We start from the raw sequence: 23,198 nt of genomic DNA, 5'->3' as shown, positions 1-23,198 counted from the left end.
CGAAGGGAGGGGCGGGGGGAAAAAACCCTCACGTTAGGACGTGAAGGGAAGGCTGGAGTTTAGACGAAAGGTAGAGGCTTGGACTGAGGAAGGACAGGTGAACTCCCAAGCCTCAAAACGGAGCTTAAGCTTAATTCATCGTTGTCAGCTAAGAGCAGCCGGAGCTTGGACGAGCTCTCAATGGACCTTGCTGTAAAAATAGCGATAGAAATACCTTAGCGGGCGCCCCTGTACAGCTCCGTGCTCCTGAGTGAGTGTCCAGGAAAAGTTTTCTTTCTACCCACTTCTCACCACGGCCGATCTTCCTGGCCTCCCCTCCGCCAGCCCTGAGAGTTTGGCGGCCCCCGTCCACCACAACCAGCCCTGCACGCAACTGCGAGTTCTGCAGACCCCTTCCCCAGGGCCTACAGCGAGTCTCTTCCTGCTCCTAAGGATTTCTCTTTTCTCCTCCTGGAGGCAAGGCCTCAGCACGGAAGGCTGCTCAACACCTTTGTTCAACACCTGCTGTTGTATGCCCGGCTGTGCTAAGCACCAGGTTGGCATTGGTGAGTAAAACATGAGGTGTAGAGCTTACGTTTTAGTTGGAGACACAGACAGAATGCAAGCAGAGTAAACAAATAATAGCAGCACACACACTTCCTGTCCCTTCTCCCTAGTTTTCTTTTTCTCTTGTATTTAAGATTGTCATACTATGTTTTTCATTTTTATTTTTATGATGGTCTTTCCCATGAGTGCAGGGGTTTCTATTTCTTTACTGCTGTATCCCTGTTTGTTGTGTTATGTTTAATGAACATATAATAGAATCAGATAGAGTTCATGAGAAAGAATGACAGAAGGAAGGTTTAATGAGTGTCCCTAAGGGGAGATGACCTTTTAGTCAAAGCCCGAAGGGTAAAGGAGAGGCATCCTGGCAGAAACAATAATGTCTGTTAAGGCCTGGCCTCTTAGACTGGAAAGATAGACTTGGGAAGAAGGAATGGCATGAACCATGTCTTTAAAATTTATGACTGGCTTGACCAACTTCTATATTAGTCTCCCAGAGTCACAAGGAATAAGAAACTGGCATAAATAGACCAAACCTTATCCACTACTGATATATATCTGGTACAGGGCAAGTGGTAGAAATGGATTGGATTGGATTGATATAACATCATGCTAGGTCTTTTAAGCTAGAGAACCTTGCCTTGTACATCTGCATTGTCTCTCAGCACCTATCACTGTGCCTAGCTCCCAGCCTGTATGTATAAAGGGACTAAGTATCTACCATTCCCTTAAGAGCCGTCCATATACAAAGCTGTATTTGGTAAGAAAATGCTGAAAGAATAAAACATGATCCTTGCCCTCACATGGCTCCCACCTCTAAACCTTCCTGAAGTTGTAGAACTCATATGCGGTAGAGTTTTCTGAAGCCAAACCCTTTCTCTGCTAAAGATATCTCACACTGAGGGACTATCCTTCTAAAAGCAATAGTAGTGAGTGGTAAGCACACCTTGCCAAACAGTAGATCTGTGGTTGATCCATCCTTGTCCCCAGAACCTGCCACTTGCAGGCTTTGAAGAGAATGAAGAATAAAGGAGACTAGATTATAACCTCCATGTTTCCCTTCCAGGTGGGCAAGGGAGAAGAGCCTGTGCCTGTGGCCTCACAGAGCATAGACTGCTCTGGGAAGAATGCCTATTTGTCCTTCCCAAGCTGCTCTTACCGCACTGACAATGGATGAAAGGATAGTGGGTGATGCTGAGGAAGACTGGCTGCAGCTACGGCCTGTGGAGCCCTTGCCCTCCCAGTGCTGTGGCAGTGGCTGTTCACCCTGTGTCTTTGACCTCTATCACCGAGACCTAGCAAGGTGGGAAGCAGCCCGAGCCAGCAATGACAGGAGCCTGCTAAATGGGAAGCAGCCACAGGTAAGGAGGTCGGTCCTCAGACTGGAGGCCCAGGGTGACAGAATCTACATCACCTCGCCTCTGCTGAGTACCTTGGACAGGGGAGAAGAAAGAGTGGACAAAATGGAAACAGACAGATCCAGGACTAAAATCCAGGCCTGGAGCAAACATTTTAGCAGATATATGGCTTTTATTTAGGCAAAGTCCATTAACCTCCCTCCGCCCTAGTTTTCCCTTCTATAAAATAGGACTGAACATTTGTAATGTTTAGTACAGAGCCTGACATTTCATGTAATTATCCATTGAGTAACCATTATACACCAAGCTCTAAGCTATTGAAGATTTGAGAGTGAGCAAGATAGGCATAGACTGATTCATAGAGTAAATAGCATATATATATATGTACACATACATACTCGGGCCATAGGGGATGTTATTTCTTCTTTGGCCCTGATTTTTCCTTCCTTTTCTCAACTAGTAGACTTCAGTTTAGACCAAGCAATTTAGTCCTACTTTGTGTTGCTTGAGAGTTTTCACAGTTCATAATTATAGGTATCAGAGCACTATAGAGTTCGACACCTATATTATATAGACAGGGAAACTGAGGACCCTTTCCTTCTGAGACTGCATACTCCTAGTTTTAAATCTGTCCCTATCCTGGCCTTTTACCTCAGAACAGGTTTCCTATTGCTCCTGTTCCTCTTGACCATGTAGTGTGATGGCATTTCTTCCTATTACTTCCTCTGTCTGTGCATTGGGCCTCCTTATCACACTGGCCAAGTGCACCCCATTGTTGGAGCCCCAACTAAGCGCAGCCCTTTATAGTCATTTATGTTGTTCCAAAGCTTAGACCATACATCCTAACAAATGCAGTTGTTTCTTCAAAGCCCAACTTTGTATCTATTTTTGTTAAATGTCTCCCTGTAGTTCTGCCACTGAAAGATGGGGACCGGAGCACACTGGCCTCGGTAGGGACTGGAAAATACACATAACCATCCATGTTTCCTCTGTCTCACTGACTGCCCCTCCACCTGGCTTGCCCCTTCATTTCTTTCTGATCTGTTCAAATCACATTTCTCTTATTAATTATCAGTTCTGCCAGACACCTTCAAGATGTAATTGTTTAAATGGATATTATCTATATCTTCTTGGTAAAGCCTAAGTTCTGTGAAAGAAGAGGGCTTTGCCTTGCTCAGAGTTCTATCCTTAGCCCCTGGGTAAGCCCTGGCATTGAAGTCAATAAATATTTGTTGAATGAACAAATGAATTTCTTTTCTTTTCTTTTTTTTTTTTGCCAGTCCTGGGCCTTGGACTCAGGGCCTGAGCACTGTCCCTGGCTTCTTTTTGCTCAAGGCTAGCACTCTGCCACTTGGGCCACAGCGCCACTTCTGGCCATTTTCTGTATATGTGGTGCTGGGGAATTGAACCCAGGGCCTCATGTATACAAGTCAAGCACTCTTGCCACTAGGCCACATCCCCAGCCCATAAATGAATTTCTTGAGGGTCTACTGGGTACCATTGTCCTGTGTTCTAAGCACATGGAAGAGGATGATAAAGTCAACATGCCAGGATGCCAGCTCTTAAAACCTCAGCTATAGAAAGGGAATGGAACCACAAGGTTATAAAACAAAGAAGTGAGCTGAGGTCCCATTCAGCCAGTTACTTGTGTGGTGATAAATATGTAACTTTAGTTTGCTAAACCTCTGTTTTCTGTTCTAACTATGGTGAAAAGTAATGCCTAGTTTGTAGGCTGCTGTTAGGATTTTAAGGGATAAATATGTAAAACACGGGGCACATGGTAGGTGCTTAGTAAGTACTAGCTGTCATCACCTAACAGAAAAGTAACGTATTTCAATAAAGATAGTATATTTCAACCTAATAGTCAATTTATTTTAACTTGTAATGAAACAGCAACAATAGAAAAATATTTTACATTTCCTTGGCAGTTTGTATTTTATAAATATAAATTGTATAAATACTCCTACATTGTTATCTCTTTGAACCCTCATGATACCCTGTAAAGTTATCTGGGATTTGTGGCTCCTTTTTATAGACTAGGAAACTGTCACCTAGAGGATCAAATGACCTGTGTAAGTCCACACAGGTGGGCAGCAACTGAGCTAAAGCTAAGCTCAGTACTCCTGACTCGCAGTCTGGCACTCTTTCCTGAGCCCCAGAAAGCTGTGGTAGGAAGGGCCCAGGTGTTCTGGCTGATGAGGAAAAGGTTATCTTGACCCAGATGAAGGTATAGAATAGAGGCAAAGGCTTGGGTACTAAGCCTGAGAATGTATGTCAATACTGTGACACTGTCAGCACTACCATAAGTTAATTGAAGCTCCAAATTTTGCACTGTGTCCTGACCTGAGTAGGTCAGGTGAATCCAATGTGGGCATTTCATAGGAGAGGGAGAGAGAGAGAGATGTGAATCATAGCTTCCAGAAAAGTCTCCCCAGGAGGCATAGCAGAGGTTACAAAAGTAAGGGCAATAAGCTAAGACTCAGATGACTTTGGATAAAGCAAGTCATTACCACATAGCCTCAGCTTCCCTATCTGTGATAGAAGGATATTGAATGAGATTGTCTCATTAGCTTCTCCACTCTGTAGACTTGGAATTTAGCAAGTTGGAAGATGAGCAGATGTTTTGTGTGTTGGAAGTAAGTATTCTGGATACAGGATACTGCTTAAGCATTAAAGTCTTAGAGATAGAAGGGAGCAAGTGATCTGGGAAGAAGGAAGAAAAGTCTGGGAGCTGATTCATGGGAGATAGAATGAGGCTTTCCGATGGGTTGTCTGGGCCTTTACCAGTAGGTTAAGAGCCCTGCACTAGAGCCTGAGGAAGTAAAGTGGGACCATCTATCACACAGAACACTCACTGGCTGACAGTTCACTGGGGAAAATTGGAAGGATGCTGTGTGTCCTTGGGCTGGCCTCCAGCTGTCAGGTCTCTCTGTTGCAGAGTTGCTCTTCCCAGCTGAGCCCAGAGACCTTCTTGGCCTTCCGCATCAGTGCCATGGAGAGACTCACCGCTGATACCTACCACATCCGGTTTTCACTGCCTGGGAACAGCCAGCTGGGCCTCCAGCCAGGCCAGCATCTCATCCTACGGTACACTCAGATAGTGGGAGAGCACCCAAGTTTGCTGCCTTGCTTTACCATTTGCCAGCTGGGTAGCCTAGGGCATTTTGACTTCCCTTAGGACTCCTTGTCACCTTCAAGGTAGACATAGTAACGTGACCCAGAGGGTTCTTGGGATGAAGCTCAGTAATGTGTTTTTGTGATAAATAATAATAGCACATACAAAAGCCCAGGTATGTGTGCTTTATATGCATGAGCTCATTTAAACTTTAGAAAGTCCTGTGTTGTGGGTGCCATTGTCATTCCTCAGAGGAAACTGAAGTCAGAGAGCTTCAGGATTTTGCCCAGGGTCACACAGTTTGGAAGTATTGGAGCTAGGATTTGAAGGCAAGCAGTCTGGCTTTAGAGCCTATGCTTTTTAACCTAATGTCATTATCACCCTTTGATTTCAAAAAGTAAAAGGTCACTGTCACTGAGAATAAGGAGCTAGCCAATATCGCAGAGCTACTACATCACAGAGGTAGAATTCAAACCCAGACTTCTTAGCTATTGAACTATAGTCAACCACTCCTCTGAGGTTCCTGTTGGCCCATTTTGGCACTCTACTCCCACCCTGATCCCCAGAACCACCTTGTTAGGAACAAGATTCTGTTGGATGTCTGGTACAAGTGTCTGCCAGACAGTCAGCTATGGGGGGCCTGAGGCCCAGAAGAGAGATCTGAGCTGTGGACATGGATCTAGAGTCATCTGTACTTATTGGATGGCATTCGAGAGCATGTGTGCATTCAAAAGAGGGAAAGGCATAAATTTGTGCATTGGAAATCTTGAAACTTATGGGAAGAGCTAAGTGTAGCCAGAAGACAAGGTGGGAACCAGGAGAGAGCGTATTGCTTATTGCTCAAACTCTGGCCATTGATCTCATAGGGGACTCTGGTGCTTGTTTCCAATTGCTTCTAGCCTGGTTGGCAGTCCTTGAGGCTCACTTTCAGGTGGCAGGAGGAACCACAGCACAGGCCACAGTGCCACACAGCCTTCCATCCATAGACCTGGAAAAACCAGAGCACACTATCTCTAGGATAGCCCCTCTACTCCCTCCTTTTTACTACCCCAGTGATATTCCTAGCACATACTTCTGACCCCTCTCACCAAGTTCTCCCACCCTACTCCACGTGTGCCCCTTGTCTCTGCCTCACAATCCCCTGCCAACTCCTGACTTACCCACATTGTCCTTTCTCTAAGCTTCTACCTGGAATGATTTCCACTCCCACCCCTACTTTCACCTGTTAGCAGCTTGCTCATCCTTTGATACTCATTGCATGTCAGTTTGACCTCTGTGCTGCAGATGTCATGGTGTTCTTTGCATCTAACCCATGCCATATGTTCTGTTCCTTATTTCCTCATTTGTTTCCTTTGCATTTCTTAACTTTCCATTTTGCTCAGTACATTGAAACAGGACCTTTTTAATCTACAAAATTTAGAGCACATTTTTCACAGTGGGCTCAGAAGAGGAGTGTTTTGGTGCTCCTGTGAAGTCCTGGTTTTTGTTTGTTTCTTTGTTTGGGTTTTGCTTTGTCTTTTCTTGTTTTGTTTTGTTTTGTTTTTTTCTTCTTCAGTTGTGGGGCTTGAACTTAGGGCCTAGGCACTGACCCTGAGCTTTTTTGCTCAAAGCTACTGCTCTACCGCTTTTGAACCACAGTGCCACTTCCAGTTTTCTGGTGATTAATTGGAGATAAGAGTCTCACAGACTTTTCTGCCCAGGCTGACTTCAAACCATGATCCTCAGATCTGAGCCTCCTAAATAGCTAGGAAGACAGTTGTGAGCCACTGGCGCCCAGTTGTGTCTTGTTTTTGTTTAAGAGAAGGTCTTACTGTGTAGCCCTGGCTAGTCTCAAAGTCCTGATCATTCTGCCTCTGCTTCCTGAATGCTATGCTGAGGTGATAGGTATGAACTTCCATGCCTGGCTTCCTTAGAAGAGCAGTGGTGAAGATTCTAGGTTGGAGTCTGAGCTATGGTTGAATTCTAGATGTGCAAGTGACTTTCCTTCTCCGAGCATTAGATTATGCATTGGAGTCATTGTTTAAAATAAGGCATATAATATGCTGGAGGCCTAGTAGGCATTAACACAACAGGACTGTTATTGCTACTGATGACTGATAGCCTTGACCCTGTTTTGATATTGTAGTAGTGGTGATTAATGCAGAGGGCAGGGCTTTGTACCAGGGCCCCTTTGAGGATCCTTCCACTTCTGATGCTACTGGATATGGTAGTTAGTATTTCATAAATCTTAGCAGTTCCTTTTATCCTTATCATTCTGTGGTGGAGAAGAGGTCAGGGCAAACCAGAGTATTGTTCCCTAAGCATATCATCAGTGTATTTTTTTAAGCAATTCCAATGAAGCCATACAATCAGGACATGGATGGCCATCCCCATTTTTCTGGATGTGCTGCTGAGGGATTAAATGACCTGCCTGGGCTCATAACAAGCATGTGGCAGTGGGTGAACCCAGGGTTACTTCTGTAATATTTTGCCTGCCTCTTGATGAGGGCCTCTGGGGAAGAGTGGATCCCACCTTCACTGAGAGAAAGTGCCTGATAAGGGTTTTTAATTGAATGACTGACCATCTGTATTCTTCTTCTCAGAGGGACAGTAGATGACTTAGAAATTCAGAGAGCCTATACACCCATCAGCCCTGCCAATGCAGAAGGATACTTTGATGTTTTAATCAAGGTGAGTTGACTCTTGGAGGAAGCTAGCTCCAAAGTGCCATGGACTTGTACCTCTATTGCCAATGTGGTTGGAATAGGGAATGTTGGCATGGGAGAAGACTGCCCGTAGCAGTGAGGCCAGGTAAAGGATCATCCTTGCCTTATCTACTGGAGAGGGGGCTGCTAGACCCCCTATGGGGGTCATGTTCCTGTGGGAGCTTAGGGAAATTCTCTCTTTTCACCTTCTGTCCTTGGGTAGAGAGTGAGCCTGAGCTGGGCTGGGGAAGGGAACAAGTCCCCACACCTACTGTGTGTTGGGCCGGGATCCTGAAGTGAGCCAGACACCTTGCCTGCCCATTAAGAACTGCCCAAAGTGATGGGATCCGATTCTTAGCATGAGGGAGAGATGCCCAGACAGGAGGCAGCTGGGCTGCAGGAATGTAGACTGCAAAGCAGAGCTGCATGCTCATACTGTGTGTTTAAGGGGTGGGGAATGAGGGGGACCGTGGGAAGGAAGCTGGGTGCTGGAAACAGCATAGCAAAAAAGGCATGGGTGGGGGCAGTAAGTCTTTGATCCTGACACGGGAGGCAGGATATAGGTTGAGGAAGTCATATGGAAGGTGGGACATGAAGACTCTGTGGACCAAGCTAATCTGACCTCACCTCTTGAAGAAAAGAAAACAATTAATGGTAGCAGGGAATAACACTTCAGGCTGTGGGAACATAGCCAGACAGAACAAGACTTCCGGGAAGTGTACCTGGCTTGAGTGGCAGGAGGCAAGAGTGCTTGTGGAGCAGCCATAAGGATAGACAAGTGGGTAGAAATAGGGTAAACAATGTAAGTTGAATACCTAATGCTCCAGAGACCCAAGGACTAGGCTATAAACACACAAAGTCATCAAGGCCTAGTTGTGTAGAAAGAATAATTGTGTTGTTGTACATGAACCTGCTGGTTCTACCTCCAGCAAGAACAGTATCGAGTATGTAGCTCTCAACCATCATTTCCCAAATGAATCCTGGGCAGCACCAATGTGGATAAAGACCTCTCACATAGTGACCCCTTATGAGGCAGCCATGCATTATTATCTTATCTCACTGATGAACAGACAAGCCCCGAAGGACCCATGGTCCACAGCTAGTTAGAAGTGCTGCAGGGTGATGAGCCCTAGCCCTCAGCTCAAAGACCCCAGTGCGGTCTCTGGCCCCCACCTTCCCTGCTTGCCTTCCTGCGGAGCCCGACTGTTTACCCCGTCACACATAAGCCTGGATGGGCTCCCTTCTGCATGAGAATGTTTGTCTGGGAGATTCCACAAATCCTCTCCAAATGGCCCGCTTCCCTGCGCTGCTTGTCTGGGTGTGTTTCTGCTGAGAGGATAAGCCGGAGACAGCCCTCCAGAGCAGCTGGATCCCTCCCAGCTGTAAGGCTGATTTTCTCCTTCGTTTGCTGGAAAGCCTCTCTTTAGAGAGGTACCTCATTATCCCTAAGCCGCTGGCTGGGAAGAGCCGGAAATGTCTTTGCCAGTTGGGAAGGCAGCAGGGGGTCTGGGGTTTACCTTCCCATGCAGACAGGAAGTGGGGGGGGGCTCCCCATTCTCTAGTACCTGGGACACTTGGCACTGCTTCTGTATCTTTGTTTTCTTGTCGCCTTTCAGTTCATCACCACAAGTAGATGATATTAGCACTGCTTTACAGGTGAAGAAATCAAAGTTCAAAGACCCCTCAGGCAGTATGAGCCCCAGTAGGACAAAAGTTCCATGTCATTTGTGTTTCTAAGTGTGTATTGTACATTTACTCCAGGCCAGGCTCTGTGTGGCTGCTGGAAATGCAGAAGAATCTTTTCCTTCTCCTTGGTGCTGTCTGTGCCTTAGGGCTGCTTGAGCCACCCACAGCTGTGCTTCCCCAAGACTGGTGCCAAAAACCAAAGTGTCCTCAAGGCACAACCTGTAACAAAGCAGGAGTGAAACAGAAGGCTTCCTCCCAGCCGAAGACTCCCCTTGCCTTGTACAGATGGAGTGCACCAAGTCAGGATGATATCAGAGGTAGCTATGGGCACTCAAAAGCAGATCTGGGCACCAAAGCCTCATGTCTCCTTCCAGCCTGGCTAGACTCAGATTGTAGTCAGATCGTCTAGTCAGGTCTGTCGGTGCTTCCTCTCACCCCATCTCACCATGGCCACATGTCCCTCCCAAAACAAGACCTGAGCTGTCTTACCCCTGATGTGATACCCTGAGTCCCAGCTATACTTGAGCTTCCATTCCCAGGGAATTTGATCTTGCTCATCCTTCAAAGCCTGTCTCAAATGCATCCTCCTCCAGGAAGCCATCCTTAGCAGATTCTGAGCCTCTCGAGGGTCCTTGGCCCTTTCTCTTCTCACTGGGTATTAAACAATCTCTGCCTTGTGCCTGAGATGTAGCTCCCCAATAAGCAAGTAGCCTGCAAACTGAATCCAGAGTACAAATCTACTTGGTTTAGGCCTATAGTGTTTCACAGATTTAATTGCTGATATTTCAGAAATGGGAGATGTTAAATAAAAGTAGGGATTTCTACTCTTGGAAAATCAGAAGTCTTGGTAACATCAGCTCCACATACTGTAGACTAGAAACTCTGAAGTGGCTTCCTATTCCTCCCTGCCCTGCCCCCCCCCCTCTCCCGGCCATCCGTCACAGTCCCCACCACTCCTTATTGTCTCCAGCACTGAGTGCTAACTGCCCTTAGTCATACCCAACTCTTCCCTTGATTTTTTACCTACATGGTCCCTGTGGTTTGAGACTCTGGGGAAGGCTGTAGGGCCTATAGCTTCTCATCCAAGTTTTGTCATCTCCTGGAATGTAAACATCTGGATAATCTGAAAACTGAGAGTGACAATACCAGCCTGCATGATGGGAGGACAAGATGAACTCATGCACAGGAAGCACTGAGCATGTAGGAAGAGCTCCACGCAGTGTGGTCTGGCCAGGGGTCATTTTTCTTCCTCTAAGTGTTCTCTGTCTTTGATTCCAGTGCTATAAGACTGGGCTGATGTCCCAGTATGTGGAGACCTGGAGAGTAGGAGGCACAGCTTTCTGGCGAGGACCTTTTGGAAGCTTCTTTTATCAACCGAACAAGGTCAGTGCCAGTGTCCTCAGTCTTAAAAACTCCCCCTGCTTGTCCTTCAGAACTGTGATTCTACTGTTCCAGGCCACAGGAGCTCACTGTGCCATTTCCTAAGCTTAAACCCAATCCCCAGAGTATCCTTGAGGTTAGTCACAGGAAGAAATGGAAAAGGCACTAACAAATAGAATCTACCACATTCGAGCACTAGCAATGGTTGCTCTTGACTTTAAGACTGATACCTTCTGTCCCTCAGATGCTGTTCTAGTTGTACCTCCCCCTTATGAGACTAAATACAGTCCAGCCCCCGCTCAGGGGTCACTCATAAAGCTCTTGCCCTTTTCTTTATGGCATGGTCAAGATCCCAAGCAGAAATTATTTGGTACTCACCTGGCAAGCAGTTTGCGAAGATATGCCAAGAGTGTGTAAGTGTCTTTAGACCCTTTAGCCTAATAGTTCTACTTTTGGAAATCTATTCTGTGGAAATAATTCAAAATGCTGACTCTTGTACATATTCATGGTGTCTTTATTTATACTAGAGGAAAAAAATGGAAACAACTGAATATCCAACAACAAAGAACCTGTATGCAGGATTATAGGTACTAGATAAAATATTATCCTGAATTTTAAAGTTGTGCTTATAAATGATGCTACATATTTACACCATAAGATCAAGTGACAAACACTAGGTATATACTATGAATATACATAGGTTGAAAAACTAACTTAAAATTCACAGAAAAAATAAGGAAAGGAAAATTTAATGAAATGTTAGCAGCTCTAGGTGGTAAAATTATGGGTGATTTTTATTTTCTTCATTATACTTTCCAAATTATCTGCAATAAGCACCCATTATCTTTATAATTAGGAAAACAAAGCAAAACAAAAACAAATGGAAAAGAATGATTCATGCTTGCATACCATTCTTTGGGTTTAATTTTAAAATAGCTTTTATTGGTTCTTTTCCCCTCATTACAAATGCAATGCATGTTCACTACCAAAAAGAAATCAGCAGTTAGAGATAGGAGAAAACAAAAAACATCTGCAGGGCATCTCTCTAGACACATCAGTCTTACTACCTTGGTATTCTCCCAAGCCCTCTTCCCTGCATGGGGGTATATGCAAACACGTGCACATACACACTCATATATGTGTGTATGTGTAGAGTGATACTATCAAGGATGGGGTGTACTTCAGTGACCGAGTACCACTGAGCCGAGTGATTGCACCCCCTAGATGAGAAACATGGGGCTTCTATGTGATTTGTGGATGTGTACAAGGCATCCAGAGGGGTCTTCTTGGCCCCACAGTGTCCACTCTAGGCCAGGAGGAAACAGGAACAACTCCCCTACTCTGCTCTCAAAGGCATGGGGAACACAGCCAGGCTGAGCATGGCTAGTACCAGGAGAATGCTGCAGAAGAGCACTATCCTAGACACACGTGTGTGGGTAAGGTGAGAGAATCACCCGAGCACTGTCAGGAATACTGAACGAGTCACACATAGCACATGCTAAGACTGGAGCATGCACATAGGTGCTGTAAATGTGCTTATGTGTTATCGTCATCATTAACATCATCATCACCATTTGTGTGATTCTGAGAGGGAGGCCAGGGCCTCATGCTCTACTGGGGACAGAGGAAGCAGCCCAGAGAGCAGGGTTAGAATGGAGTTGGGTATGGACAAGGCTTGTATGGGAGCAATTTTCAGTAGAGCAGGGGGTGGGAAGACCTCCCTGGCAAGAACAGTTGGCCTACAAAAAGCAAGCAGCCATGAGAGGTAGTGAATTCCCAGTAAGCAAAGTCCTTGGAGTACTTTGAAAGACAGCCAAGGCCGGGTGCCAGTGGCTCAAGCCTATAATCCTAGCTACTCAAGAGGCTGAGATCTAAGGATCACAGTTCAAAGCTAGCCCAGACAGGAAAGACCATGAGACTTCTATCTCCAGTTAATCACCAAAAAAGCCAGAAGTAGAGCTGTGGTTCAAGGGGTAGAGGGCTAGTCTTGAGCAAAAAAATCTCCAAGACAGCACCCAGGCCCCGAATTCAAGCCCCAGGCCTGGCAAATACACACACACACACACACACACACACATACACACACACACACACACACACACACACACACACAGAGCCAAATCCCCTACAAGCTTGGCTAGTCTACGTTAGGCTCCCCTTCTGCCTCAAATTTCCCTAGTCTGTTGCACAGATTTCCCTCAGGATCCCTTCACAAGACAAGATGGCCTCCGAGAGCAGGCAGAAAGAAGCATTGAAGGGTGGGACACCTGGGAGAGACACTGCTCTTGAGCTCAGGCAAGCCCAAGAGAAGACCTTAAGTGGGGAAGTGAGCCCCCAATCCACCCATTCTCCCCATTCTACTCCCCAGCATGGTGAGCTCCTCATGTTGGCTGCCGGCACAGGCCTGGCCCCCATGGTACCCATCCTCCAGAGCATCACAGACAATGCAGATGATGAGACCTTTGTTACCCTGGTCTGCTGCTTCAAGACCTTTGAGGGCATCTACCTGAAAACCTTCCTCCAGGAGCAGAGCCGATTCTGGAATGTCCGAACTGTCTTTGTACTCAGCCAGGTGAGTTCCCTGAGATGCTTCAGTCCCCTTGCCTCCAGTCCAAGGAGCAGCTGTGGTCTCTTCACCTCATGCTCTTCCCATGCCTGCTGCAGGTGTTACCATGTTCATTACACAGAGGAGGGAGAGAGCTCAGAGAGGTGTTGGGTTTGTGTGTCATGCTGTACTGTGTTCCTGAGCTCCAAGGGGCCTAACCAGCCCTGTGGACTGGAGCCTGAATGTGGAATCAGAACAAATTGCAGCCTCTTAAGGTCCTGGCGGCCAGGACCAGGTGAGTAGCTCTCCTCTTGGTGTTTAGCACGGTGCTGGGCTCTGGAGGGGCCCCATCAAGAACTGCCTAAGCTCACTCTATGTAGTGGATCCCTGCTACCTCGGTTTATTCCCCCAGCTGGACAGCTTTTATCAGACTCGTCAAGCTGCAGATGCTTTAGCTGAAAGCCCCTTCCTCATTACAGTGACCTTTCCTTCCCTCCTCCTGGGGTCACTGTGTGGGAGCCCTCTACTACCTCTGATCTGTCTCCCTGGAGTCTGTAGCTTTACTTCTTTTTCCTACACCCTCTGGAGCTAGGTCTCCTGATGACACCCCCCCCCCCCCACACACACACCATTCCTTATTGCTCAGGGTTAGCCCTCTTAACCTGTACTGTGGCTATCTCCCTCCTCCATGTCCTCTGTGAGGACAGTTCATGGAGTCCTCAACAAGGTAGATGCAAGGGTCAGGAAAGTGGATCTCTCTCCCAATCCTGAGTTCTTGAACTCCCTTGGGGCCAATGGCTGCAGGTCTGTCCATGGGCACAAATACTCCACCAAGAACATAGGGAGGGTCCTACTTGGTGAGCTTTAGCAGCTGTAGGAAGTGCCCATGGCAGGGGCATGAAGCAGGCGGCCAGTGAGCAGCCTGAGGGGGAAGGGCAAGCTACCAGCTAGAAGCATGTCAGCTCTGCCCAAGAGCCTGGGCCAGGACAGTGGCAAGAGGGCAGGCAACTGGCAGAAACACCATGGCTACCAGCCAGCCAGCTTTCCCTTCCCTCTGTGCCCCAGGTGCCAGATACACAAACACGAAGATGTCCACTCCCTGCCCTCTAGACACTCTGCTGTGTATGGGGCAACAGCCACAGGGATGGCTGACCACGTTCCCCTTCAATGAGCACTTCTCTTTGCCTAGCATCATTTAAGCACAAGTGTGTATTAACTCATTTAATCCCACCACAATCTCCTAAGACTTGTACTGCCATTGTGCCCCTCATATTGGTGGGGAAACTGAGGCATGGAAAGATTAAGAACAAAGAAATGCCTGGCACTAGTAGATCACACCTGTAATCATAGCTACTTAGTGTTAGGTTATTAAAGTAAGTAGCCAATAAAGGAGAACGCCACGTGGTATTCAGGCAGGAGAGAAAGTTTATTACTGAACTGCTGGCCGGTGGCCAAGATGATGCATGGCTGGAGGAGAGGGTCCACCCCCTGCTCTTATCTAGGGCAGGGGCAGGTGGTGTGGCCAGGTGGATTAGGATGTGACCTCAGGGAAGGGGGAGGTAACTGCCTCCAGTTATGCAGGTTAGCCTGGCAACTGGGTGGAGACTTAAGTAGGTGGGGGGCATCTGCATTGAGCCCTCTCCGGGCGGACCTTACACTCAGGAGGTAGAGTTCTACAGATCACAGTTTGAAGCTAGCCTGGGCAGAAAAGTCCATGAGGCTCGTATCTCCAATTCATCACCAAAAAGTTGGAAGTGTCACTGTAGCTCAAGTGGCAGAGTACTGGCCTTGAGCAAAAAGAAGCCAGGGACAGTGCCCAGGCCCCAAGTTCAAGCCCCAGGACTGGTAAAAAAAAAAAAAAAAAAAAAAAAGAACAAAGTAGCACAGCTAGCCTGTGGAGAGCTGGGTATGAATCCAAGCAGTGCCGCTCAGAAATGATTCTCTCAATGAAACAGCACGGCACTCCTGCTGGAGGATATCCAGGGTGCTGGAGGCCCGTCAGGACCCAGGAAAAGTTTGGGATGAGAGAAGAGCACTTCTAGAGCAAGTGGCATTGTATTAAAGTTCACCTTCAGCCCTGGGGTAAAAGGCTGTGATGGTGACCGAGGCTGGTTGGGCAGGTGAGTGGGCCAGTGTCAGTGGCATGGTGGTGAAAGGGGGTGACTGTAGTGGTTTCTTCTGTCCACATGCCCTCCACTCAGGATGCTTCCTCCCCCACTTGAGTTCTGATAACAGTGTCCTCAAGGGCTTCCTGCTTCTGCCATCCTTGCCAATTTGTCCTTTATCCTGCTGCTGGAAGGACACATCTGACCACACCACCAGCCTGCTTCCAGCCCTTCCCTGGCTCCCCATTGCTCTTAGGATCTTGTCCAAGTCCATGGGACCTGCCAACCTCTACAGCCTGCCCCCTGGCCCGCCTTCCCTGCATCTGTGTCCTGTCACTGCAGGTACCAGTGTGCTGTGCTTTCTGCCCACTAGATCTTTGCTCCTGCTGCCCCCTGCCGGGAGCGTTTTCCCTGACTCTCCTCACACCTGCTCCTCCTTCCCCTGCTGAGGTGGAAGTCCAGCCTAGAAGCTGTCCAGGAACCTTGGCTTGCTGCTGGAGTTTTGCTCTCACAGCCCCAGCTCCTCTGTCACTGTCCTGCCTCCACTGCAGTTACTCATGGGGCCCCATCCTAACCTGAGCAGCAACCAGTGCATCTTGGAGTTACACAGTTGGGGTGGGGCTTCTGGAACCCATCCCACCCCAGTGGGAAGGTTAGTGGGCCCTTGAGGACACCAAGTGGTAGTGAAGAGCAGAGAGAAATCCAGGTCATCAGAGAGGAACCCATTGTCAGCACTGGAGAGCTAGAGAGAGGGGGAGGGAAAGGGGGACCAGGCAGTGTCTGAGGAGGGCTTCAAGGCCCTAGACATGTGAGACTGGAGGCCTCTATTTCTGAAGCCCCTGGGGCTTTCCTCTATCACTGTGGTTTACTGGCAGGAACTTCCACGTCTGTGCCCTGTCCCATAGCTCAGGAGATCAGCAGAGGGAATATTCCCACTCTACCTCCTACCTGCATTCCATCTCCTTAGCCTGGGACTAGCAGCCTTCCTCATAACACTAGGGTGACAGTCCTGCTCCACTGTTTGCTCATCCGTATGCTGAGTCCATGTGTTCTTCCCTCACAAAGTTCTTCGGCTACATGCACTTAATGTACTTATGTACTCTTAAAAAATGTTTACTTAAGGGTGACATTGCCCAAAAAGAAATGTACTCTTTACCTGACTTACATAACTGTAACTCTTCTGCATGTCACCTTTCTAACAATGAAAACAATTTAACAACAACTAGACTCAGCCACCTAGCAAGAAGACACAGAGAGGACAGGCAATGGACAGAGAGGACACAGAGCAGCAGGACCTTTGCATGAGATACTTCTCATACTCCTTTTAAAAATGCTCACTTAAAATAGTAAAAGTTCTTCCATTCAGCAAAGTAGAGCTTTCACTTTGTGACCCTGAGGAATAAAGCTTGAATGGACGCTGGAGAGCAGAGGAAGGGGTCCCACAGTGTCCAGTGAGCCCAGTCCATGTGTAGAGACGGCGCTGCTCCCTGGGACCTGACAGGCAGCCAGAGCAAGACCTGGAGCCTCATCTTCTGAGTAACTTTCCTGTCCCCAGTGCCTACCTAGCACAGGGCCTGGCATGGAGTGAGTACTCAAGAAGCATTTGCCAAAGAGTGCATATAGGGCTGGGAATATGGTCTAGTGGTAGAGTGCTTGACTAACATACATGAAGTCCTGGGTTTGATTCCTCAGTACCACATACATAGAAAAAGCCAGAAGTGGCACTGGCTCAAGTGGTAGAGTGCTAAGCCTTGAGCAAAAAGAAGCCAGGGACAGTGCTCAGGTCCTGAGTTCAAGCCCCAGGACTGGCAAAAAAAAAGTGCATATAACATTGAAATCTTTTTTAATTTCAAATTTTACCTTTTAATTGTTATTATAAAGGTGATATACACAGGGGTTACAGCTACATAAGCCAGGTAAAGAGTAAAATGTCATCCCTTCCCTAGCTTTCTCCCATTTTTTTCTTCCTGTCCCTACCCACAAGTTGTATGATTCATTTTCAACATGAATATCACTGCTGCATCTGTTCACCTGTCCTCCCTGTGCCTTACCTGCTCTGGGAGGAGACAACTCTAGCTGTTGCTGGGCAGGTGATGGGAACTTGGCCCAAGGAAGGCTTTGGTGAAGGTTGGCTTTCCCCTTACCTCAGTTTCCTCATTTGTCACAGCAGTGGCTTTAGGAATTCTGGGGATTCCCCCAGTCACCACCTCTGCTCTTTCTTGCCTTCCCAGGAGAACTCTCCAGAGCAGCTTCCCTGGAGTTACCGTGAGAAGACCCACTTTGGCCACCTGGGCCAGGACCTGGTTGAAGAACTGGTGGGCTGCTGCCGAAAGAAGCCATTTGCATTGGTCTGCGGCTCACCTAAGTTTACTAAGGACATGGCCAGGTGCTTGCTGGGTGCAGGCCTGACTGAGGAGTCCTACTTCCTCTTCTAACCTGGCCCTGCTGCTAAGTTGCCAGATGACCTCCAACAAGTGTCTTCGTCTTTGGAACTGGTCCACGAGGTTGGGTCACTCCCTCCTGGCATCCTGCTGTGTGGAGGGAGGGGGCTACAGGAACCCCCAAGGAGGCCAGCAACCAGCCTGGGAACCAGGAAGGCCTTTTCTAGCAAGCCAAGTCCACTGCACTCACGAGGCATAGGCGTTGGGTCGTAGAAGTGGGGAGAAGCTTCCTGCATCCCTCCAATCAGGGAGCCTGTTAGGGGCTCCTCCTCTCGGTTTATGCACTCCTTAAGTGTTTAGGGAATGACCCCAGGAGCGACTCAGAACTCTCTGAAGAAGCATTTTACTTCAATGCCAGGAGCCTGACATGCTGAAGGCCTTGGGCTCTATGACCTGGCTGTATTTTCAGAGCAAGGACTTGCCCCGGATTATCTGTCTATTGGCCTCAAGCCTTTCCTGCTGCAAACAGCTTCCCTCTCCGTCTCCTTTTCTTGGCTCAGGCAGCCAGGCTAGAGTTTTTTCTCCAGCAAAAGAAGAAACATGGGAGGCCCAGGCCCCTCCCTCTACCAAGCAGGCAGCTCAGCCCATGCCTTCAGCTCGGTGCCCTGGTGACGGTTGCTATGGAGATCTAAAGATAGAGCAGGAGTCTGGAGACCTGGGTCCCTCTCCCAGCTCTGCCCACTGAGTGGTTGCCAATTCAGGTCCACCCAGCCCCCCCACCCTACCTCCTCCATCCTGCACAGGGCATGCCCTCTCCAGGGAACCTGTGCCCCTGGGCAGTGCTCTGCAGTTAATGAATTCTGCTTTTCACAGCCTGGGCCCCAGTGTGCTGCGCCAGCACAGGCAGACTGCAGGCAGTCCCAGACTTGGAATACTCAGCAGTGGAATGTTGGACTCAGAGAGCCGTGAAACCCTAAGAATTAGACTTTTATAATCATAGAATTGCTGTCCTCAAAGCAAAGCTGCAAGTCCAGCCTGCCAGATGGTCCAGATCTATTGTCTACCTAGGAGACTGAGGCCCAGTGAGGCTGCATGACTCACCCAAGGTGGAGCTGTGACAGCAGCAGAAGCCACACTTCAATCCCCACTCCTGTCTGTACCATGGATTTCAGACAGGGCTCCACGGGCACTAGGGATCCTTGCTGAGTGGCAACAGTGAAGGGATGGCCAGAAGGACTTCCATTTCCCCTTCCACCAAGCAGGTTTTTACCCCATTTACATATTGAAACTTGGAGTGATTTTGATTTGTCAGGAAGGATTGTTCCTGCCCCACCCCCAAAGTCCCATGAAAATCCTACCTGTGCCATGGTCTCTAAAGAGTCACAGTAAGCTCAGGGAGAGAACAGAGGCTTCAAACTGGCAGGGTTTTCATATCCTGCTACAGGACATGGGCTCCAAGAACCCCATGCATGTGGGCACATTAAATGCTCTGAAATCACAAGTCAAAAAGTGTTTCCTTTTGTTTAACTAGATTTCTCAGGCATCTTCCTTAACAGTGTGAGAATAGAAGGCCCTGACTGAGAGCCAGAACTCCCAAACAAGTACTTTGAGCTTCCCCCGCCTGGCCTGTGACTTGGCCAAGATACTTTCCCTCCATCAGGGCCTCTGGGATCTGTGTCATCCTCCTGCTCTCTTGGCCCTCATTGCTTTCTAATAATGGGTTCTATTGATTCTACTCCCAGATGTTCAGGGCCCAAGAGTATGTACTGTGATGAACCAGACTGTTCTAGACACCAAAGAAACAACACAAATGAGGCCGATGCTGCCTTTCTCCTGGGACACTCCCCACTTGGGCAGAAGGAAAGCTCATATGTGGTTCTGTGTTGTGCTAGGAGAGTGGAGGTCAGGGTGTTGGCCTGGGGCGGGGGCAGGCCATGCCTCTGCACTGAGAATGCAGGCTAACAAAGCAATGCTCTCATCAGTAATGGGGGATGGAGGGTTTCCCACTAAGGGCTGGAGAGTCTGGGGTGATTCTTGCATGTCTCTCTGTACCATTTTAGATATTTGATGTCTAGACAATAGAGGAGGCCACAGAGGTAACTGACCATCCTTCCTCTTGTCCTAGAACAGATAGTCCTCCCCTTCCCTCATCCATATAGGACCTATAGTCTGGCCTCTGGTGGGGATCACTTATCATGGTGAGGAAGGACCCAGTCATGCTCTTGGTGCCAAGAAACCCAAATTACTACTGCCACACTTGGAAACTCGTGGCTGATGCTGTACTCCAGGGTATAAGTGAGTCCCAGACGAGGACTGGTCAGGACATATGAGGACAGCCCTCTTGGGATTGGGATGAGGTTCCTGTCACCTCCCCCGTTCCTCTCATTTCTCCTGACAAGGGCCGTGTGCAGACTGGGTAGGGGGGCATGATGCTGGGGTGACATCACTTGTGAGGCTGCCGAAGGGAAGGAAGACTCACGAGTCAAACGTGAACCCAGGGCATTAGGAAGCAAACCCTGCTCAGTTCGTGAACAGTGATCAGTTCGTGAACAGTTGGGGAAACAGTTATGTGAGCCACACAAGTCTTGATCCAGAGCTAAGATGATAGCTACCAAAGGGCCTGGGGGAGTGCTACCAAGAGGCTTTAGTGGCAAAGGCCATGAGTTCCGCAGTTCAGGTCTTACCTCTTCAGCATTGCTGCTATTGATCTCCCAGACCCAGTCCCTCCACTCCGCTCCACTCCTGACACACAGAGCCAAGCCTGTCACCACCCTACTTGCAAGCCTATAGTCAGAGTACTCACCTCAGCTTTGCTCACCACTGTACACCCAGGTTATGCTGCAGCCCCTCATACCCACCCCTCACACCCTAGACCTGGGGTCAGACACTTGCTCTGCCTAGGCAGCCTCCACCTTCTGGTCTCCCAGGTGCCTGTAGCACAGTGTGACTTTGTAGAGAAGCTCTGCCACACCTCCCACTCCAATCTAGAGTGCTGTGCAGACTCTGTTCTTCCTCAGCCACCCTCATCAGACTGTGGGTACAGCAAGGGCACATGGGACCTCTCTACAGCCTCCCCAATGCTCAGGGTACTCACACACTCTGAAGGTTGAGTACCTGATGGTTAAACAAGCAGTATCCAGGGAGCACTTTACAGGTGGCAAGAAGCTTCTCATCTACAATGGAGCCAGAATCTTTATGCCACTTTTTTTCTTTTTACCCCAATTTGTAACTGAGGAAACCACCGCATCAAGCACTTCTCCAAGGTTGTATAGGGTGACACAAATTCCAACAAGCTGTAATTGCTGCAAAGGTTATGTGTGACATGTAAGTATACCGGGAGATATTTCTAAAGATTTCTATTGGTGCATTATTTGACATAGAGAAGACTAAAATCTATTTGTATGTCCATGAAAAAGAGAAACAATAGCTAGATATGGTACACATCTATAATCCTAGCTACCTCGGGGACAGATCAGGAGGCATGGTGGTGTACTCCTATCATCCCAGTGATGGCAGGAAAGATGAACAGGAGGATCAAGGTGCCGGCCAGCCCAGGGTCAAAAGAGAGAGAAACAGAAAGAGAGAGAGAGACAGAGACAGAGACAGAGAGAGACTATCTCAGAAATAACCAGAGCAAAAAAGGGCCGGAAACATGGTTCAAATAGTAATGCACCCACCTAACCATGAGTTCAGACCCTAGTGCTGCCAAATTAATAACCAAACATGACTGGTCAGTGAGTTCCAGATAGTAGCTTAAAATATTCACTTCTCTCCCCTCTCACAGTAGGCTTTGCCCTTCTTGCCTCCATGCTCTTCCATCACTCACTGAAGATTTTTGGTGAGCTCCTACTGTGCACTAGGTCCCCCTATGGTACAGGAGGTCTAACAGCAAAGAGAATAAATAAGTCACTCTCAGCATTGTGACCTGACAGGCTGTTCCCTCTGCTTGTCCCTCTTTTCCTCATAAACTCAAACAAATAACCTGCCTGGAGCAATGGTGACAAGACATTTTCTGTTTTAAAAAATATTTTGATCTAGGCACTGGTGGCTTATGCCTGTAATCCCAACTACTTAGGAGGCTAAGATCTGAGGATCACACACAGTTCACTGCCAACCTGGGCAGGAAAGTCTGTGAGACTCCAATTAACCACCGGAAATGGCACTGTGGCTCAGAGTGGTAGAGCACTAGCCTTGAGCAAAAGAGCTCAGAGACAGTGCCCAGGCTCTGAATTCAAGCCCCACAACTGACAAAAAATTATTTTCCTTCTTTTAATAAGGCAGACCTTTAACTCTTATTGATGCTTAGGACCTACAACAAGTCACTTATCTCTCTGATACTGTTTGCTCATCTATGAAATGAGGATGTAGCACTGTCTCCCGTGAGGATGAATGAGGTAGGTGTGTGTGTGTGTGTGTGTGTGTGTGCACGCGCGCGCGCATCCAGGCATGGTCCCTAACATGGTGGTGTGTGGCCCCGTCCCCTCCCCTTATCTCTCCTTTCCCTGGTGAGCCTGCCCAACAGTGTTTGACTCATGGATATCTGACAACATTATTTATTTCCAAACCCTTCACTGTCAGGTATTCCCCACCACAGACAGGTGATGTCTCAACACCTATAATTTCAGCTACTCAGGAGGTATCAAGGTTTGAGGCTGATCCAGATAACAAGTTAGCAAGACCCCCATCTCAACCAACAAACTGGTTATGGTCACCCATATCTTTCATCCCAGTTATGCAGAAAGCACAGGTAGGAAGATCACAGTTAAGTTTGAGACCAGCCCCCACACAAATACAAATAAATCATAAGCTTTGAGCAAGAGAATCTCAGGGACAGTCTCCAAGCCCTGAGTTCAAGCCCCAGGACTGACAAAAAAAAATAAAGCAAAAAATTGCCAGAAATGTGGCTCAAGTGGTAGAGGGCCTGTCCAGCAAGGGTGAAGCCCTGATTTCAAACAACACACATTTAAAATCCTGTTCCACCATGTTGATATATGTCTGTAATCTTAGCTACTTCAGAGGTAGAGGCAGGAGAATTACAAGTTTGAAGCCAGCTGGGACATAGTTAAGACTCTATTTCAAAAATAAAATTAAATAAAAGCAACACAGGGCCAGGGACATGGCTCAAGTGGTAGGAGGTTTGCCTAGTAAGGATTTAATCCCCAGTACACACACACACACACACACACACACAAAAAAAAACAATCACCCATCCTCCCCAGTATAGTGGCACATACCTATAGTCCCAGCTATTCAAGAGCCCAGGAGTTTGAAGCCTGAGCAATATAGCAAAACCCTATTTCAAAGAAAGAAAAGAAAACAAACCTTATTATTTTTCCCATGCTCTGGAAGATTTTGATCCCAAATTGCTTGTATTAAGTCATTATTAATTTATCTCCCATTT

At 47.8% G+C, this 23,198-nt stretch overlaps 1 protein-coding gene across 2 annotated transcripts; it reads left to right on the top strand.

Annotated features, from left to right (window-relative positions):
* The first annotated feature begins 50 nt into the window (after positions 1 to 50).
* LOC125355193 (NADH-cytochrome b5 reductase-like) lies at positions 51 to 19,306 on the top strand. Of its 2 annotated transcripts, none has more exons than XM_048351387.1 (8): positions 51 to 545; positions 1,610 to 1,904; positions 4,840 to 4,988; positions 7,599 to 7,686; positions 10,665 to 10,769; positions 13,135 to 13,338; positions 17,648 to 17,802; positions 18,798 to 19,306. In XM_048351387.1, exons 2-8 carry the CDS (start codon positions 1,671 to 1,673, stop codon positions 18,871 to 18,873), a joined length of 1,011 nt encoding a protein of 336 aa, XP_048207344.1. In that variant the 5' UTR covers positions 51 to 545; positions 1,610 to 1,670; the 3' UTR covers positions 18,874 to 19,306. The 2 variants fall into 2 exon arrangements, with proteins under 2 accessions (XP_048207344.1, XP_048207343.1); XM_048351386.1 differs by having other exon boundaries at positions 18,671 to 19,306.
* Positions 19,307 to 23,198: the final 3,892 nt, after the last annotated feature.

The sequence above is a fragment of the Perognathus longimembris genome, chromosome 7, assembly GCF_023159225.1.
Source record: "Perognathus longimembris pacificus isolate PPM17 chromosome 7, ASM2315922v1, whole genome shotgun sequence".
NCBI lineage: Eukaryota > Metazoa > Chordata > Mammalia > Rodentia > Heteromyidae > Perognathus > Perognathus longimembris.
The sequence above is the reverse complement of the archived record's forward strand: the minus strand, read 5'-3'. Positions and strand labels throughout refer to the sequence as shown.

Coding starts and splice junctions, on each gene's coding strand:
- LOC125355193 (XM_048351386.1), top strand. CDS start 1,671: ATGCCTATTTGTCCTTCCCAAGCTGCTCTTACCGCACTGACAATGGAT. Junction 4,989..7,598: donor GGCCAGCATCTCATCCTACG/GTACACTCAGAT, acceptor TCTTCTTCTCAG/AGGGACAGTAGATGACTTAG. Junction 10,770..13,134: donor TCTTTTATCAACCGAACAAG/GTCAGTGCCAGT, acceptor TCTACTCCCCAG/CATGGTGAGCTCCTCATGTT.